General features: G+C 36.1%; 1 protein-coding gene across 4 annotated transcripts in view; it reads right to left on the bottom strand.

The window, feature by feature from the left end:
* Positions 1 to 2,761: 2,761 nt before the first annotated feature.
* TUBGCP5 (tubulin gamma complex component 5) overlaps positions 2,762 to 19,872 on the bottom strand; it is a 53,354-nt gene continuing 36,243 nt past the window's right edge. The window contains exons 17-23 of one of the 4 annotated variants that reach the window (XM_072614561.1): positions 16,035 to 16,119; positions 15,817 to 15,937; positions 15,122 to 15,300; positions 14,170 to 14,295; positions 13,502 to 13,590; positions 5,169 to 5,269; positions 2,762 to 3,458 (exon numbers count right to left, since the gene is read on the bottom strand). In XM_072614561.1, the coding sequence (XP_072470662.1) occupies positions 3,412 to 3,458; positions 5,169 to 5,269; positions 13,502 to 13,590; positions 14,170 to 14,295; positions 15,122 to 15,300; positions 15,817 to 15,937; positions 16,035 to 16,119 (748 nt within the window). In that variant the 3' untranslated portion in view covers positions 2,762 to 3,411. Of the gene's footprint in view, positions 3,459 to 4,122; positions 4,230 to 5,164; positions 5,270 to 13,501; positions 13,591 to 14,169; positions 14,296 to 15,121; positions 15,301 to 15,816; positions 15,938 to 16,034; positions 16,120 to 19,872 lie in introns of those variants that run through there. The other 3 variants (XM_072614562.1, XM_072614558.1, XM_072614559.1) reach the window with 3 other exon arrangements.

Here is a 19,872-nt window from a genome sequence, read left to right as displayed (position 1 = left end):
CTTTTTTCAACCACCTTTCCTTCCTTTTCATCCTTATTTATCGAAGGTACATTGCATGACCCCAGACTAGCATTTATGGACTTTTTAAAAATCCCAAGTGTTCTGTGCCCAAATCAATTTTAGAAAACACTGTACTAAAAATGTAGCCAGTAATTTCTCATGAAGAGAGGTGGTTCCATATACACTAAACAGCTTTTAAGAAGTGGGAATTAATACATTACATATTGCTTTCAATTCTGAAGGCTGGATGCCAAGAGATCCCCAATTACTATTCATTCAAAAAACAATTATGAAACTTCTTTTCAAGTTTTTTCAAACTACTTTTTTCAAGACACTGGTCTAGTATCCAATGTTGACATTTTGATAGTACACTTTCTTTCATCTCAAGAAAACGAGGGGAGAGCTAACAACTCTATGATTATGCTGAGTAAAGAACAAATTCTGAGGAAAGAAATAACAGCCATAAATGAGCATAAGCATGCTTCTAACATGAAGGAAAAGTTGATGAGCTCACATTGAGGTGATGGATTATAACTGGGTACAGTGCAGTTAAACCAGATGGCTAGGAGACATTAAATGGCTATAATCAGTGGAGGACTGAAACGGTGCATTAGGAAATAGAGTTTACAACATTGCTCTTGGTTTCTCACAGGGATTGTATAATATTGTTCTTAAGTTAGATCTTTAAATCAATGTAGTAAGAGAAGGTAGAAATTTATTTCTAAATTTTACTTCTAAAACTCTGGCACTATAACTTTTTAAAATACATTTCGGAAATATTTACTAGCTCAATTACTCAATTTCCCACTTATAAAAAAACTGGATTAGATTATTTCTGAGGTCTTTTCTAGTTCTGACATTTTGTAATTCTATGATTCTAAATTCTTCTAAATACTTAGATAAAGGCCACTTAATCCAGGTTGTTTCTATCAAGAAATGGCAACTGGATTCAGATTTTTAAAAAAAGTATGTGTTTAGTAATCAAAAAAACACAATCCTACAAACTGCTTAAAGATTAATTCAAAGAAATACTCATTTTAGCAATTTGGCCTGTCAGATTCTTCATTCCAAGAGTAATAATCAAAATCAAACTTAAAGAAACCATTCCAACTCCACTGCTAAAGTGAACTTTACATATGTTCTTGTGGACAAATATTCTTGGAGCCCAAAAAGGCTTTGCACCATTCTTTGGGTAGCAAAGGGATCATTAGCTAGTGTACCAGAAGGCCAACCAAATAAATGAAGCTTAGAAGTTGGTACATTTATAAAATCCTAACTAAAAGGAAAGCCAGAGTGAGAAACAGGTATGAAACTAAAAATCAATCCTACTGCCTCAGTAGGCTGAACACTTAAAGCTGGTCAACAAATAAGGACTGACAGTAGTTGTCAGTAAATGTTTTCTTTTTCATAGAGGGTAAGGGAGCCAATCTATGTTGCTTGAAAGGGTTCTCTCAAGATATTTGGAAAAATTCTCTTATGTCACTAGAATGGTCCTTATTTGGCCAGTCACTCAATCTCATTCAAGAGTGAGAGAATATCAATAAATATCTTACATCATGGAGAATTTTAAAGGTAGGGTCCTTACCCAACAAATGTATCTAGTCTTCTAATATATATGATAAAAAAAAACTACAACATGTAATAATCAGAAAGTACAGTATCTGTTATACAACTCCAAAATGAGACCAAGACAGAGGAAAAAGTACAGACTGAGTTAGGATCTGGGTTCTAATTTCAATTTCATGTGACCTTGTTGGACAAGTCATTTCCTTTCCTCGGGCTTCATTTTTCTCATTTGTAAAAGGAGAGGGATGGGTTGGGGTTGGATGATCTTTAAGGTTTCCTTTCAACTCTAATATTCTGTAACTCTAAGACACGTTAAGTTGTTCTTTGTTTTTGAAGAGGACCCATGACATAACAGGGTGATGTCTTGATTTGTGGGTTATATTTAAGTTAGGCAGAGTTGCACAAAGTCATCTGCCTCACTCCTTCTTCCAGAGTCATCAAAGCCCAGTGGCAGGACAAAGGTCAAAACTGGCAATGGCCCAGTATGCAGTGGATGACCACAGCATCTTCAATGTCTGACCAAGCTCTAAGTGCTTCACAGTGCCTATTTCAAGGCACTTTCATGGATGGTGGAACAAACTGTTCTCATTCTGCTAGGCGAAGTCTTCACATGGTTGAGGTAGACATCTCTCTCATTTACCTATGGGTCTGAGGTCTGTCAGTTACCCTTAACCTGATTTAGTCCATCTGCCAATAGTTTTACCATGGTATTGCCACACTGCACATGCTACAGCTTCTTGGAGATACAGGTGAGAGTTGGGTGAAGAGGGGCACCAAAGGTGGATAAGTAACCCTGAAAAAGGCTCACCCCAGAGTGCTAGTCCTCCTGGAACACCCCATTTTTTTGAAATTACAAGAAAAAATGTTACAGGTTTACTAAAAATTAAAGTAGGAGTGAAAGTAACTGAATTTCCAGATGAGGTTTGCCTACTGACTTAATAGGGGGCATGTTTTTAACATAATTGGTTTATTTCATAAAGCAAGTCTATGAAACATACAATCTGTGACCCAACATTATTGATTATTCCCATGCTCCTTTACCTATAAAGACCTCTAGTAAAATGTGCTGCAGGGTTTTTTTTTCCTTCCATTTTTTGTTTTAAGAAATAACTGCAAAACTACAGATGGTATAAAGATCAAGTCAAATGTGAGCAGGAGCCTGTCATAAGGTTTACCAAAAAAAAATACAAACACATTGCATGGCAACCACATTTTATTTTGTCTGGCTAAAGCAAGTTGTTGATTAACAGCAAACAAAAGTAGGTATGCTCTAGTGGTTGGCATTATGGCATAATAAGCATTTTCTATTTGTAACATCTGATGAAATTTTTTTTGGTCAGTGTATTTTCTCTACCTGATAGCTCTCATGTAAAAAAAAATAAGATAAATGTGATTCAGGGAAGGGTAAAATGAATTCAAAGCAACCTTCAGGGAAATAGATAGTCTAAGACTACATTTAAAAATTCTATGTTGAATGTATAGCAGCAAAATGAGAATTTAAAGTGCCTTAAGTCTGTTTCAAAAATAAGCAATTAAAAATATGAAATATTTCAGTTTATGGTCTAATTAAGATACTTCAGACAATATCATGAATCTATAGCTTACAAAAGGAAAAAATAAAGTACTAATACCATGTACTTAATATATATTATTTACATACTTTCATATGCACAATTCCATATAGTTTATAATAGTCTCTGAAGAGAAACAATAGTAAAATATTTATCCAGTTATACAATAGATAGTATTATTTCTTTAAGAAAACCTAAAACGTACAGAAATATAATGCAGAAAATAAAGCCTACAAGACTAACTTTTTGAGGTATTCATTCAACTGCAAATGTCTTAACTCTGCTCCATGCCTGCCATGAGTGACAATGCCAGAGACTCCACTGCAGAATAAAAAAAAATAAGTGAAGAAATGTTTAGATCAGTCTTCAATAACTTTAATAATAACCTTATAAATAGAATTTTTATGTTTATCTGATCAACATTTAAGTATATAGCAAAAATTGTACCCAAGTAAATTAGACAAGTTTTGTTTTTTTCTTTTTAAATTCATAACCTGCATTTCTAGATAAATAGCTGTCTCAGTATTTACAATCTGAGGACTTTGGTTTTGGTTAGAACTTTTAGGGCAACTGTCTCAATCGCAGAGATGAGAAAACGGAAGCCAGAAATGTCTAGTGACTTTGCTAAAATATAACCCTAGTCTTATAAGCCTCTCCAAAGTCTACTGTTTGGATTTTTTTTTTTTTGGACATCACCATGCAGCAATCCAGCTACATCTTGTATCATAAATACTTAAAGAGATGAATTGTTGACATAAAGTTGCTATAATCATACTGGTGTATATTCTACTTGTATATCTTACATACTACATATAGTTATAATCTACTATACTACATAGTAAACACCCAACAAAAAAATCCCAATGAGAGATCAAAACTAACACAAATCTGGCAATAACTGCTACTGTGACATGATACATATTAAAAGACTACATTTTCAATAGATTTCTGTAGCAAACAGATTCAACCTACCAAATTTTCTAAACAATATGTGGCAAAAAGTTGACTACTTATGTTCTCTGTTTCCACTCACTCTGACTCATCAGGTAGTTTCTTCTCAAAATTATTTATTTCACATACCCTCTTCTGAATCTGGTAGAACCGAATTTCATTGCATTAACTGGCAGTCCAAGAGTTAACTTAGCAAAATAAGAATAACATTCAATATTTTTTTTAAAGGAGTAGCAAAAACCTACCAATGGTAATAGTAAATGTAAATGAAATTCATATCAGTTTCTGATTTATATTAAAATAAAAATAAAGCAACTGAAGGCCAACGGTGTGGCAAATTCTGTCATATCTACCCATTAACTAGGGGTGCAATGCAAGAGGATCATCATTCTTAGTTTTTAAAATCTAATATTTGTTTTGTTATATGACTAATAAGAAAATTCAATATAGAACTGCTAAGAGGTTTTACCACTGCTTAAAATGCTAAGGAACACTACCTATTACTTTCCAGTGAGACTAAAGACACAATAAAGTGACTCAGTCTTAGTCCCTACACAAAAATTACCATTAATATAATCTACAAGGGAAAAGGAAGAGCTATAATTCAGGTCAATCTTATGACATGTCAGCAGGTAACAGCTTCCATCATCTACTGATATATTCATGGAGTGTTGATTTGTTTTTAGGGGGAATGTGCTAATGACATAACAGATGGTGCTTACATTTTTCTTTGTGGAGGGAATACATATGTCTATAATGCATTCAATGATTTCATGTGCAACGTGTAAACTTTACAAGGCTATTCTAGGAGACATCTTCTTTTCCTATGTCCTAAGTCATCGTGAAGATAGTACTTTTACAAACTATAAAAAGTACTATGCCTAGACATACATGCGGGTTATCATTCCTATTTCCTAAGACCAGTCAAAAGCCAGTCCTGTTTATCAAAAACTAATAATATTATTAATCAAATCATTAAATAAATCTTAAGATAAAGATTTTTAAAACACCTCAATTTTATATAGCATCCATCATAGCTCAAAAGATGTTCAAATATATTAACTGATTATATATACTCACAATGTGGAAAGGATCCTCTACAGACTGCCTTATTCAAAACAGTTACAAGAAACATGTGACAGTTTTTAAAATCTGACTCCATCTTTTCAATTGATTCCATCCTAGAGAAGAAAAATACAACCTGATTAAAAGTACAGTGATGAAATCATGCATACAAAGCAAGTCATTAGGTATATAAATCTTACTTTGGAATTAATTTCAAATTACCTTATTTTAATTATAAAAATCTTAAGCCAAGAAGTACACCAAAGATTAAAACAAATTTTATCACAGCCTCTCAGAATTAAAATGAACCTTTGAGATCATCCAATCTAGCTCGTGCCTGAACAGGCCCCTTTTACAACAGCCCTGAAAAGTGAATATTGTTAAAAAGAGGAAAATCCCCCCCCCTTCCTCTCATGTAACGTCATCCCCCTTCAGAAGAGACATAATTGAAATAAACCTAAATCTGCTTCTCTGAAACTTGTGCCAATTGCTCCTAATTATTTTCTGAAACCAATGAGAACAAATTCCAACTCTCTTAAAGCCTTTCAAATACCTGAAGACAGCTCTCATGACCCCTACTTGCCATATTTTCTTTTTTTCAGGCTAATCATGGCTCCTGCCCCTAATCTGCTCCTTCAACTGATATTTCTATAACATAGTGTCCAAGTCTCATCACCGTCCTCAGCCACTGACTTCTGAATCTGACCCAGTAATATACTTTCTATGGAGCCCATAACTAAACAATTTAATTCAGACGTCTGACCAAGGCCTTTGTTAATGCAGTCTTACACCACATAACCTTTTTGGGCTGCCTTGTTATACTGTTGCCTCAAATTCAGCTTTTAGTTAACTAAAACTATGTTTTTCACCTAAATATTTGTTTAGTCAGGACTCTTCTATCTCATACTTGTACAATTAATTTTTTGAACCCATACAAAGCTTACTTCCTCTTCTACCAAATGAAAGCTTATCAAAGCTTTGTCTTAAAATAGGTTCATAATGATGTAAAAGAGAAGCAGTGTGCGGTAACAGACAAGAAACTAGCCTCAGACTCAGGAGACAAGTCCCATCTCCGATACATGTTGGCCACAGGACCCGAGGCAAGTTATTAAACTGAGATATCCCAAGACAACTCTCTACAGCTATATGTTTCCGAGCAAGTGAATTAAACAAGTATTTGTTAAGTGCCTACTATGTGCTAGGCACTGTACGAAGCACCAGAGATGCAAAAAAAGGCAAAAAGTCCCTAGTTCTACAGTCTATTGAAGGAGACAACACAAAGACAATTATGTACAGACAAGATACAGACCTATAATAGACAATCTCGGAGGGAAGGCACTAGCCTTGAGGAGGTCCAGGAAAGTCTTTCTGCAAAGGTGGGATTTTAGCTGATACTTGAGGGAAGCCAGAGAAACCAAGAAGCGGGGAGAGGATTTCAGGAATGGGGAATAAGCAGTAGAAATGTAGGGAGTCAGGAAGTGGAGTGTCTGATGGCCAGTATCACTGCATCTCAGAGTAAGGTATCAGAAGACTGATTAGGTAGGAAAGAGCCAAGCCAAGACAGGCTTTAAATCTGGAGACAGGACTGGATGGGGTCAGCACTAGATTAGTAGCAGTGTCAGAGGACAGAAGGGGTCATATTGGAGAGATGCTGCAAAAGTAAAACTGACAGGCCTTGGCAACAGATTGGATATGTGTGTGTGTGTGTGTGTGTGTGTGTGTGTGTGTGTGTGTGTGTGTGTGTGTGTGTGTGTGTCTGTGTCTGTGTCTGTGTGTGTCTTACAGTGAAAAATCCTGAAGTACTCCTATGCTTGTGAACCTGAGGGACTGACTGGGAGGATCATGGTGTCCTCTACACTAATAAGAAAGATACACAGAGGGGAATGGGTGGGGGGAAGGGTCAGGGGGAAAGATAATGACTTTTGCTGGGCTCATGTTTCAGATGCCTACTGGACATCCAGTTGGAGATATGTGAAAGGCATCTGAAGAAGTAAGACTGGAAATCAGCCTCATCAGCACAGAGATGATAACTGAATCCATGGTAGCTGATGAAATCACCAATGAAACAACATAAAGGAAGAAAAGAAGAAGGTCCAGGACAGGGACTTGTCAAGAATAATCAGGCATGACCATGATGAAAAAGGGGCAAAGAAAGCTAAGGAGAATGGTCAGGTGTGTAGAAATCAGGAGAGGTCGGTGTCACAAAACCTAGAAAGAAGAGGCTATAAAGGAGAAGAGCATGATTGACAGTTAATGGCTATGTCAGGAAGGATGAGGGCTGAGAAAAGGCCATCAGATTAGGTAGGGGCAGTTAGGTGGCACAGTGGATATAGCACTGGTCCTGGACTCAGGAGCACTTAAATTCAAATCCAGCCTCACATTTACTAGCTGTGTGACCTTGAGCAAGTCACTTAACCCTGATTCCCTCCAAAAAAAAATTCATCGGTAACTCTGGAGAAATCAGTAGTATCAGATGAATCATGAGGTCAGAAGCCAGAATGCAAAGTTAAGATGAGAGTGAAAAGGAAGTGAGAATAAAAACTGGAAGCTGATCTCCACTGAGAGAGGAGGTTTCTTCACTGAGAGTTCCATATACCAAAGAAATCACAGGTACATAGAAAATAAAAAGCAAAACCTACTATTTTAATGAAGCACATACCACAATGCTATTGATTTTCTACCTCTCATCAGTATGATCAGATGTTAGTTTAGCTCATAGTTTTATGGAAAAAGGTACATTTTAAGTATTTTGAGACTAGGGTTACAACTCTTCTTTGACAGATTCATGTGATTTCACTAAATTATTCAACCATCCTCTGTTTTCAATTTTCCCCTCACAAAACAAAGAAGACAGCTGCAGTCTAACTTATTAAGATATTGAGGTTTATAAGAGATCAGGTTTGTAGTGTACTCTCATCCCCTTAGACTAAAGCACTGAATGTAAGATAGTATTGAAATAGAGACCAAACAGGCAGCAAAAGAGAAAAAAAAGGAGGAGGTAAGTGGGCTTAGATATCTACTGACTGAGGCTACTGCTAGCATGGGGGTGAAGAGGGAAAATTTGCTAAATGCTGACTATTCCCATCTGGGAGACAAGGATATTGGGAAAGAAAGTACTTTGCTATACTATAAAAGTTTGGGTTCCTGAGATGGCAGTGAAAAACTGAGGACATTCAGCAGCTGAGATAAGTGGCTCTATATCATAACTTATTCAATCATTTCCTAACTGATGAGCACACCCTTAGATTGCTATGCTTTATCACCACAAAGTACTACTATAAATATTTTTCTATATCTAGGTCCTTTTCCTCTTTCTGTCATCTCTTTTGAGATCAAAGGCCTAGCAGTACTATCACTAAGTCAAAGAGTATGCATAGTTTAATAACTTTTAGGGCATAGTTCCAAAATTACTTTTTCTAAAATGACTAAGCCAATTCACAGTTCCAACAACAGTAAATTACCATTCATGGTTTATGAATGTAGTGGAATACTATTGTGCCACAAGAAATGACAAAAGGAATAGTTTAAGAGAAAACCTGGGGAGATTTGTATGAATTGATGAAAATGAAATTAACAGAACTAAGAGAATAATTTATATTGTGAGAATAACATTGGGAAGACAATTTTGAAAGACAAAAGAACCCTGACTGATGCAATGACCAGTTACAAAGGATGAGTGATGAAGTATGCCAACTCTCTTGACAGAGGTGACATATACAATATGCAGAATGAGAAACATTTTGGGACATGGCTATGTTAGAATTTTTCTTGCTTGACTATGTAAATCTGTTACAAGGGTTTTCCTTTTATGGGAGTTGGGAGTTAGAAGGGAGGAGAGAAATTAAATGCTTGTTACCTGAAAATTTTTTTTTAAAAAAAAAAGAGTTAAGTGTAAATTGGTCTTCCTGATAAAAAAGTAAAAGAATTTTAATTTACTGGGAAGGATGAACTGTTCCCCAACAGAATTAAGAAAGACTTACACATGGTATTTATCACCAATGGTGACTGGTGGCACATCCGTTAGAAAAGTAGTATTTAGGAAATGAACAGCTGGCTAAAAAGATGTCATCTGAGATTAGAATCTGGCTTTCAGATCAAGTTAACAACACTAGTGTCAAATTCAAATAGAAATAAAGGTCACTAAAATCATACATAAGGCTCCCTGCAGGCTGCAAGCTGACTTAGAAAACCACAAATTAACATTATCTTTGTTTTGGTGTTATTTTTATTTTGTTAAATATTTCCCAATTGCATTTTAATCTGGTTCTCACCACACCCCAGAGAGTTGTGGGCCACATCCAGCTTGTCTGACACCTCTGGTTTAGGATACAGGAACAATATACTTTTTAGCCAAGGGGCAAAATGAACAGAATTTCCAGCCATCTCTTCATTTTCCATCAGTTGTGTGCTTGGTTTCAGTTCTTCAGCTCAATTCAATTCCAGGAAACCAATGTTTCCCCCAGGATAAGCTCAGGACAACCTGAAATTTCAGGTTATTTCAGGATACCCTGAAATCTTGTCAGCAGGGAGACTGCTTCAGCTTTGCTACTCAGCACTTCCTCAATACCCTCAGCTGCCTCTTCCCTCTGAATGGAGGGCTAGAGGGCAGACTCAGAATTCTGAGCCATCTCTCTATTGTCCCACCAGGGGCTCTGCTTACTTACAACTCCACCAACATCATGCTCCTTCTCCTTTTCCGTTTCCTTTAGGGCACTGTCTTCCCCCACTGATTTCACTGAGAGCAGAGACTCTTGTTTGTTTGTGACCCCAGTACTTAGTAGGCACTACGGTGTTTATTTATTCATTGTATTGTACTATATAATGTTATACTGAATCACGTCAAAAGAGTCAGGAAAAAATATATTTGCTAATGATTGATTCGGTTAAAACAGCTTTAAAATGAAAAGAGAGGAATGAAAGAAAGGCTGAAGACATAGTTACCTATCCAAATAATGGAAACAGTATGTGGATAGAGATGCTGAAAGAATAGCAGCAGAAGTACTCAAGAATTCAGGAGACTATGACTAAGAAAAGAGGAAGAAATCATACTTTGGCCTTAAGATGAATGTACATATATACACACACATACACACACATACAACAAAGATTATAGGCAATTTAAAAAAAAGTGAGCTAGAGATCTAGACACAACTTCAGAGGCATCATAGAATCTTAGTGGAATGTGACTCAAAACTAAAATAAAGCAATGTAAAGGTACAGGTTTTATGACTCCTGCGTTCACATGACTCAGTTAAGTAAAGAAGCAACAGAGTGAACTTCACTCCCGACCTTAGCAGCATGGAAGGTTCCTTGTAGTTTGCTTCTTGATCAAGTACATACTTTAAAGCCTGAATCTGTTCTGATAACCAGATTTTCCCATTTATTTCCCCTTGGATTTTGTTGCTCTTCAGGTACTCTGGGGGTGCCACCCCAGTTTCGTCTTCATCTTCTCTCAACTCATATCACACTTCCTCTCTGGGTAGGGAATGTCGTTTGCTCTTCTAACCAAGAGAGTGGCCTAATTAGCTACGTATGTCTCTAGGCCAAGGATAACCACCTGATACATTACATGGAGAGAGTAGCAGAACAATATTCTACAAAAAAGTGATGTTCATCCATGTAGAATCTGAGCAGCAGAGCATGATAACATAATACGTTCTGGTGAAGCTCAAAGAAGAAACAAGTGCTATCAGGGCACCAATGCATGAGCAGCTACGGAAATGGATGACAAGTTTCTGATGCGGGTCAAGAAGCCCAACAGTGACATGGGACCTGAGTGATCTCTCCTGATAGATCCCTTCCTTGTCTCACTGACAGGTTATCATGAAGTGATTCTGATCACAAAGGAGGAGATGACTGCTGAAGTGACTGTGATGATGGCCTTGGAGGCAAGGATCACGCCCTCAATGTCTACTACAGTATATTCTAGTTTAGAGTTCAGAGATAGGCTGGAAACCCAAGGCTTGAAACTAAAAACCCCCCAGAAAACAACAGGTTGAAGAAAAGTAATTGCCTCTCAGGAAGATAATCACAAATAAGTCTAAGGGGGAATAAATGGAGAAGACTGATGTGGTTCACGAAGTATCTCAGATTTAAAAGAACATGTAGAAGAAATAAAAGCAAAGGCAGGTAACTGAGGATGAATGCCAAGAGAGGCACAGTTCTGTGTGAACAATGTCAGGAAATATAAAGCTGAGCATGAGCTAAACCTTAGGACAAAGTGCTAAGAACAACCATCAAATGGGATGGAGCAGCACTGTTGGAGGAAAGAAGACGACCAAGAAAACAACGAGGATCCTTTTGGGAGAGGTGGAGATGATTATGAAGGACCAAAAACTGTGCAACTCCTAATTATTTTTAGACTGAGTATGATAGAATCAATGAGTTTGAGTCTCCTGGTAATCTGAGTCCCAGGGTACAAAAAGAACTTGTGGATTTGGCTGCTCAGCCTCTGTGCTTGATCTCTGAGGAATTGTGGCAAAAAAAATTCCCACAGCTCCAGAGCAGAAGTGTTGAAGAAGCAAAGGCAGGTAAACCACAGTCCTAATTTTTAAAAAGGGAAACAAGATTGATATTTCGAACTATAGGCCAGGGTATTTGACAGTGGGTTCTTGGTAATATGATCAAACAGATTACTTAAGGTGTGGTTTATGAATATTCACAAGAAAGAGAAAAGTACCAGGAGTCAGTGTGGGCGGAATAAAAACAAGTCATGCCTTGTTACCATCACTTCTTATTTAACACAGTTAAGGAGACCATTAGACATAATTCAGTTAGAGTTTAACAAGAAATTTAACAAAGCTTTTTCACCATATCCTGGGAATAAAGAAAAGAGAGATGTGGACAGGACAGTTGCACAGTTTGGTGGATCAATGTCATAGATAAAACTAAGAGCCATTCCCCAATGGATTAGTGGTCAAAGAAAATGAACAAATAGTTCTCAAAAGAAGAATTAGAAATGATTAACAGCTATTTGAAAGACTACCCTAAATAATAAGAGAAATGCAAATCAAAATAATTAAAGTTTTATGTGATACAAACACCCAAATTGCAAGATAAACAAAGGAACTGGCAGAAGGAAATAGGATAATTAGCCTGAAAAGATGACTAATAATGAAAATTAACAATCATCAGTAATAATTTTAAATGTAAAGTCTTTGAGGGCCAGGACTGGTTTTTACTTCAATAACTACCACAGTAAACACTAAATAAATTTGTGGACTGATGGTATAATAAGCATATAATAAGTGGATGTAAAATCTTACATTTAAATGCACTGTAGGGTAATAAAACATTTCCAGATACAATCTCATCTGATAACAATCTTGGGAGACAGACAAGCAATACACACAGACTTTGGGGACACTGTATTCTCCTCATTTTACGAAGGAAGAACGCAAGACCTAGAGAGGTTAACATTCCTACCATGTGGTGGGGCCAGAATGCAATCTCAGATCTTCTGGCTCTCAGTCTAGTGGCAAGCTTAGGAAGTACATGGCTACCATCATCAAATATTTAAGAAGGTGACAAACAGAGATGGATTAGATTTGTTCTGTTTCACTCTATACACGGAATACAACAGACAAAATGATACGGAATCAATTTTTTGGAAGTGAGCCTCCTATCACTGGGGGTTTTCAAGCAGAGGCTGAATGAGCCCCTGAAAATGTGGCAGACGATAAGCATCCTTTGGTCAGGAAGTAGACTAGATGATTTTTAAAGTTCCCTGTGTAACTCTACAATTCTGTGATTCTGTAACAATGCTATGAAACGATTCACGTTTTTAGGAAGAATATCAGAATGATTATTATCCTAATTTCACAATAAGAAAACAAAGCAGAAGAATCATGTTTCTTAGTTAAAGGCAGTGCAGAGAGAACTAGATAAAAACAGAGGTCTCTGAATTTCAATTTGTTGTTTAACCTGGGGCAGTTGCCTTCCAAACCTGAGTGAAAAATCTGAATCAACAAATGGTAAACTCTTTTAAAGTTCTCCAAACACACAATCATTAATGATAATGAAGCAAAATAAAATGAGGAAACATAACGTAAGATCAGCCCATTCCCATCTGTTAGTACAAAAACTTTTTCTAAAAACTTCTCTCCAGACTTTTATTACTAACATTTAACCTTGTGAATTATTTTTAAAAAAAGGTCACAGTGGTGTCCCTGATACTAGTTTAAGTGAACAAACATCAAACTTAACCCTCCTTTTAAATAAGAATTAAGGCCAAGTTGTTTCAAAAGAAAAAAAAACAAACAAACAACAAACCCTACCACAAAATGAATCCAACTTAAAACTGCTAAAACATTCAAAAGAGTAGCATTTTAAAAATGACTCCTACTTACTTCCAGGCTCCCAAACCAGCCTGCCAACGATCAGCAAACATGAGGACTAAATTTAAAACTTTCATGATAGCTTCCTTCACAAAACTCACCTGTTTGGAATTAGAAATACAAAAAATAAACATTCCTTTTGAAGGCTAGGATTTTGATCATTTTAATCCAGAGAAGACAGGACCATTTCATATTCACTCTAAATGAAATGACAGTGCAACATTATCATCAATATTTACTAAGCACTTACTCTAAGACACCGAAACATGCAGAGACTGAAGCAGACTGGGACACTGACACAGAATAAGGGACACACGTATGCTCTCAGCACCATGTTCTAACCAACCAGACCATAATCTCCTATCGTAAGTATAAATCATCTATCATTTAATCATAAAATTTGGCAGGAAGTATCAATGCATTGAGTCTTCCTCAACATTACAAACTCACACACAACTGGAAACTTTTCTCAATTATGTCTCTATCAAATAAATGAAATTATTCTTTTACAAGTAAGTAGTAGAACTAACTTTTTATAACATAATCATCTCAGTAGTATGGACATTGGTGGTCCATTAACTATAACTTATCAAAACCATATAAACTGCTTGATTACCAATTCCCAGGACAATCTGCTGCCTGGATAGGCAAAGTATCTGCAGTTTTATTTGCTACTGTACCTTTTCTCTCAGAAGACATCGATCATGAATTGTAGACAAATATCTATAATGAATTTTAATCAGTTGATCTAAATCCTTTGCTTCCTCCACTTGGTGCTGAAACTCCAGACCTGTACTGTGAAGAATCTTGGAAAAGAGAAATAAGAAGCTTTAGCTCTTCAAACTGATCATTTTTCTCTTCCCTGAACTTGTATACTTTTTATGGAATCTTCTACTGTTTTCTCCAATTTCTGTTTCAAATTCATCCTGAAAATACGGAAGTTTGTGAAGTTGTACAAACTAAATTCGTCAAGGTTTTCCATACTGTTTCTTTATGACTATTTGACATAAAACATGCTTGACATTAATGGGAAGTTGCTCAAGACATATATTTTGCACAAAGTGAAACACTTTGTAACTATGCCATTAACACAAAATCAAAATTAATGTCTAATAAAACCAATCTTATTAACTTCGTAGTCACACTTGGTGAGGAGGGGGTAAAGAAGTGGTGGTGATAGTGATACAGGGTTTTTTAAATTAAATCCACTATTACATAGGTTGATCATCCATCTCGATACCAGAACTGATGACAAAATGGTTTTGGGTTCTTTTAAAAATTAAATCTGCCCAACGAGAGACAAAGATTTGCCAAACCTGAAGATATTCAAATGAATATGCTATAGGACATGAAGACAATTCCAAAACGAATTCCAAAAATGATGTGAGTAAGGGACAGCAATATTCAAAAAACTATTTAGTCTCTTAACGGTACCTTTGTGAAGGAATGATGCTCTTTTGGGCTTATAATTTTTTGAGAAATCAATCACATGACTTTATATTTAAGTATTCTGCACTCCAACTAGAATGTAAACTTCTTGAGGATGCATATGTTCTTATGAGAAATGCTGAATAACTCCTTTTAAACTGTCAGTAAGAATGAGGAATGGGATAAAGCGTTAGAGGCACGTACCCTCGTCATGATGTAGTTGTGTAAACTGTTAACAAAATGCATGAGCTTCACCCTCAAGAGAAACATTCGATGAATCTGTTGTTTCACAGGTTCCTTTTGTGGTCCAAACTGAGCAACAGAGTCTGGTTCAAATAATGGTCCTTCTTTAATTGGTGGCTTTTCTGCAGTACTAACCAATTCTAGAGAAGAAAAAAGATGACAACGGGTAGGAATCTCATCTACGTAAAACAATATACTTATCATTACAGACAGTCTAGAATTCTGATGGAAGTGGTTACTGACATTTCAAAGGATGTGCCCAAACAGGAATACTTTGAAAAAGACTGGGAAAGAGGTTCCAATTTCAATGGCTTGGGAAAAGAAGATAATGAGAGGTTTCCCATTCTTCCTTTACTATCACAGTCATATAAAAAGGAAAACTCACATTTCATTAACATTAACTTCTCATTTAAAAAACAACTTTGGCAATGCCTCTATTCACATTACCCAGGTAGAAGAGTATGTTTGCTAAATTCTAAATTAAATTATAGTATTTCAGTTTAATATCTGCCTAAATATCCTAGGGAATTTAGCTTCAACTTTGAACCAATAAAATAATCGGTTCAAAGGTATCATCTCAGTGTTTGTGTGTATGTAGAAATGTCAAAGACTATTCCAAACACCTTAATTTTTGACAATTAACCATAATTTCTTACCATCAAATCGTAAAACATCTAGACTGTATTTGGCCCACTTTATTTGCAATAGAAGAAGAAACACCTGATTATAAATTTTTTGGCATTCTAAACTTATAACAATGTCCACTGGCCAGGGAACCTAGGAAAAGAACAGGAAAAATGAATGGAAAATAATATGTTCTCCTGAATGATTTATAAAAGAAAGCAATTTTTTGGTAATCAAGATAATTACATACCTTGTAACTCAATGTTAGGCCATCCAAGATATGAACAGGGAGTTTCTTCTTCGTTGGGTCAACATTTTCAAAAGATATTGATAAGCTAAATAAAGAAATTTCAAAGTTTGAGTTTATAAATCTATTCCTTAGCTATCCATAATTTTTTTGTTAATAATTAATTTGTTTTCAATTTGCAACAATCACTTCCCATAAGTTTTAAATTTTTCTACCTTTAACTCCCCCTTCCCTTCCCACGATGACATGCAATCTTATATGGGCTTGACACATACATTCTTATTAAACACATTTTCACATTAGTCATGTTGCATTGAAGAATTAAAATGAATGGGAGAAACCACAAGAAAAGCCAAACCAAAACAAAATATCACACAGGAGAAAACAGTCTGCTTCATTCTGAGTTCTGACTGCACAGTTCCTTCTCTGCATGCAGACGGCAAATTGCATCAAGAGTCCTTTGGAAATGTTTTAGGTCCAAAACATTTTTTAGGAAATAAAATCTTTTTATCAAGAAAAACTTTCAGAATCATTCTCTAAAAGTAAAAGCTCATAAACAGAAGGCCTTCCTTCGAAATGAGATTTCCCTAGAAAACAAAGGCGCACGCATGCTGCATCATTGCTGAGATGTTGGGTTTTCTTTTTTCCAGTGGTAGGGAGAAGTATCCAAAATCAATAAAAGAAACTGGAGCGGTGCATGGTAATCTTCCATCTGTAAGTAACTGAAGCTGCTTTTAAATTGTTCAGCTCTTCTACGTAAAATAAACCATTTGGCATTAGATTAAAAAGACCCAATACTGAAGAGCTCACTTCACATACTCTGTATATTACGTTGACTTTCTTCTTTTTATATTAATTTTGTTTTCAGCGTTCTACAATCACTACTATATAACTTAGATTATTTTTTTCCTCTCCCTTCCCCCTCCTTCCCCGAGACGGCATACAGTTTTATGCAGGTTGTACACATACATTCCTATTAAATACATTTTCACTATAGTCATGTTGCATAGAAGAATTAAAATGAATGGGAGAAATCATATAACAAACCAAAACATAATACAAAAGAAAATGATCTGCTACATTCTGTGATTGAATTCCAAAGTTCTTTCTCTGGGTATAGAAGGCACTTTGCCTTAAAAGACCAATGGGAATTTTTTTAAGTCTTCGCATTGCAATGAAGTTCCAAGTCTACCAGAAAAATTCCTCACACACCATGGTTGTTGCTGTGTGCAAAATTCTCCTGGTTATGCTCCTTTCACTCAGCACCAGACCATATATAAGTCTTTTCAGGCCTCTCTGAAGTCTTCCTGTTCATCATTCCTTACAGCACAATAGTATTCCATTACAGTCATATACCATAATTTATTCAGCCATTCCCCAATTGATGGGTATCCCCTTGATTTCCAGTTTTTGGCCACCACAAAGAGTGCTGCTTATAAATATTTTTGTACATGTGGAACCCTTTTCCATTTTTATGATCTCTTGGGGATACAGTCCTAGAAGTGGTATTGCTAGGTCAAAGGGTATGCACTTTTTTGTAGCCCTTTGGGCACAGTTCCAAATTGCTCTCCAGGATCAGCTCACAGCTCCACCAACAATGAATTAGTGTTCCAACATCTTCTCCAACATTTATCATCTAACTGTTCTGTCATGTTAGCCAATCTGATAGGTGTGATGTGGTATCTCAAGAGTTGTTTTGATTTGCATCTCTCTAATCAATAGTGATTCAGAGCACTTTTTTCATATGATTATAGATATCTTTAATTTCTTCCTCTGAAAACTGCCTGTTCATATCCTTTGATCATTTATCAATTGGGGAATGACTTGTATTCTTGTACATTTGACTCAGTTCTCTATATATTTTAGAAATGAGGCCTTTATCACAGATACTAGTTGCAAAAATTCTTTCCCAGTTTTCTGCTTCCCTCCTAATCTTGACTGCATTGGATTTGGTTGTGCAAAAACTTTTCAGTTTAATGTAATCAAAATTATTCATTTTGCACTTTATAATTCTTTCTATCTCTCCTTCAGTCAAAAATTCTTCCCTTCTCCATAAATCTGATAAATACACTAATCCTTGCTCCACTAATTTGTTTATAGTATCAATCTTTATACCTAGATCATGTACCCATTTGGACTTTATTCTTGTGTATGGTGTCAGGCATTGGTCTATGCCTAGTTGACTTTCTTTAGTGCAGGAAAGATTGTTTACTTACTGTATGCACATGGAGTACTGTAATCTCCCTACTCTGTTGCACAGTTATTATATTTTACAGGGTATATTGTTAGAATTTCTCATTGTTAAGAATTTTGTACCTGAAATCTTGGAAAAGGCAGCTTACTGTTATATCTATGCATCTTTGGGGGTTTGAACACAAGATTTTATTCTTTTGATGGCGTAAAGAGAAACCGTTTTTAAAAACCTAAGATGGAAACTCTGCAACTCCATATAAAACTTTTGGGGTTTGTTTTTGGTTTTTAACAATAAAGCAGCATGGACTGAGAATGCAAAAAAAAAAAAAAAGAAATAAAATCTTAATCATCTTTAAAAATAAAAACATTCAGTTTTGCATATACTGATTTACCTTTTTAATGTTTTATCAAAGGAAGCATTGTATAAATATTTCATATAATATTCCAGAAGGGAGATCCTAATTATATTAAACATATAATTAACAATCATTAAGCTAAATATATACAATAACAATCCTGGAAGACCATGTACAGTTCTGGCCCCATTTCAGAAGGGGCAATGATAACAAGCTGAAATGCATCAAGAGGAGAAAGGAATGGGCTCATTTAGTGACACAACAATGTCATCAATTACAGGAAGTGAATATGGTGAAACTGAAGAGGGGAAGACTCCGCCGCAGTGAGAAGAGCCAGAGAACTATCTGGTCTAAGCTCCTCGTTTGACAGACGAGGCCCAGTGAAGGGAAGGGACTTGCAAAAGGCCACATAAGCAGTTGATATCAGAGAAAAGATGAATCCGGGTCTTTTGTTTCTAAAGCCAAATCTCTTTCCATTACATCCTAGTGCATTTTTAAGACCATCATATCTAAGATCTGTCTGACTAGGTCATGGGAACAAAGGAACAAGATAAGAGAGGGACATGGTATAATGGTAATTTAAATAGGAAGCCTTTTCCATTCATTAATAGGCCCATGCGATCTGCTTAGATCACATGGAAGCATAATCAAGGTACCACAAGGTCACTGGAAGCCAGACAGCAAAGGCTTGACAAGTGAGTGAAATGAGATGTGGAGGTATCAAGTACAAATAAGTTTTCCCCAGGAATTTGGCTTTCAAAAGGGGAGAGATATATGAGAACAGCCTGAGCGGAAAGCAGGGTTTAGTATGGATATTTTTAAGGATGGGGGAGACTTCAGGGTGTTGGTAGAATTTTATGGTTCTATCATTAGTAAAAATTATTAAATATAAACTCCAGTTAACCCCTGCAGACTTATATGATCTGATGCTGAGTGAAAGGAGCAGGAGAACTTTGTACACAGCAACAACCACAGTGTGTGAGGAATTTTTCTGGTAGACTTAGTCCTTCACAGCAACGTAAGGACCTAAAACATTTCCAAAGGGCTCATGATGCAAAGTGCCAACCACATCCAGAGAAAAAATAATGGAGTCAGGACACAGAATGAAGCAGACTATATTCTCTTTGGTTATGTTTTGTTTTTCTCATGGTTTCTCCCATTCGCTATAATTCTTTTATGCAACATGACTAATGTGCAAATGTGTTTAATGGGACTGTATGTGTAGAGCCCATATAAGACTGCATGCCAAGTTGGGGAGGGAGAGAGGAAGGACGGAGAGAAAATTTAAAACT

Source organism: Notamacropus eugenii, chromosome 5 (genome assembly GCF_028372415.1).
Source record: "Notamacropus eugenii isolate mMacEug1 chromosome 5, mMacEug1.pri_v2, whole genome shotgun sequence".
In the NCBI taxonomy this organism is placed as follows: Eukaryota; Metazoa; Chordata; class Mammalia; order Diprotodontia; family Macropodidae; genus Notamacropus; species Notamacropus eugenii.
Note: the sequence above shows the minus strand (reverse complement) of the source record. Positions and strands in the feature narration are given on the sequence as shown.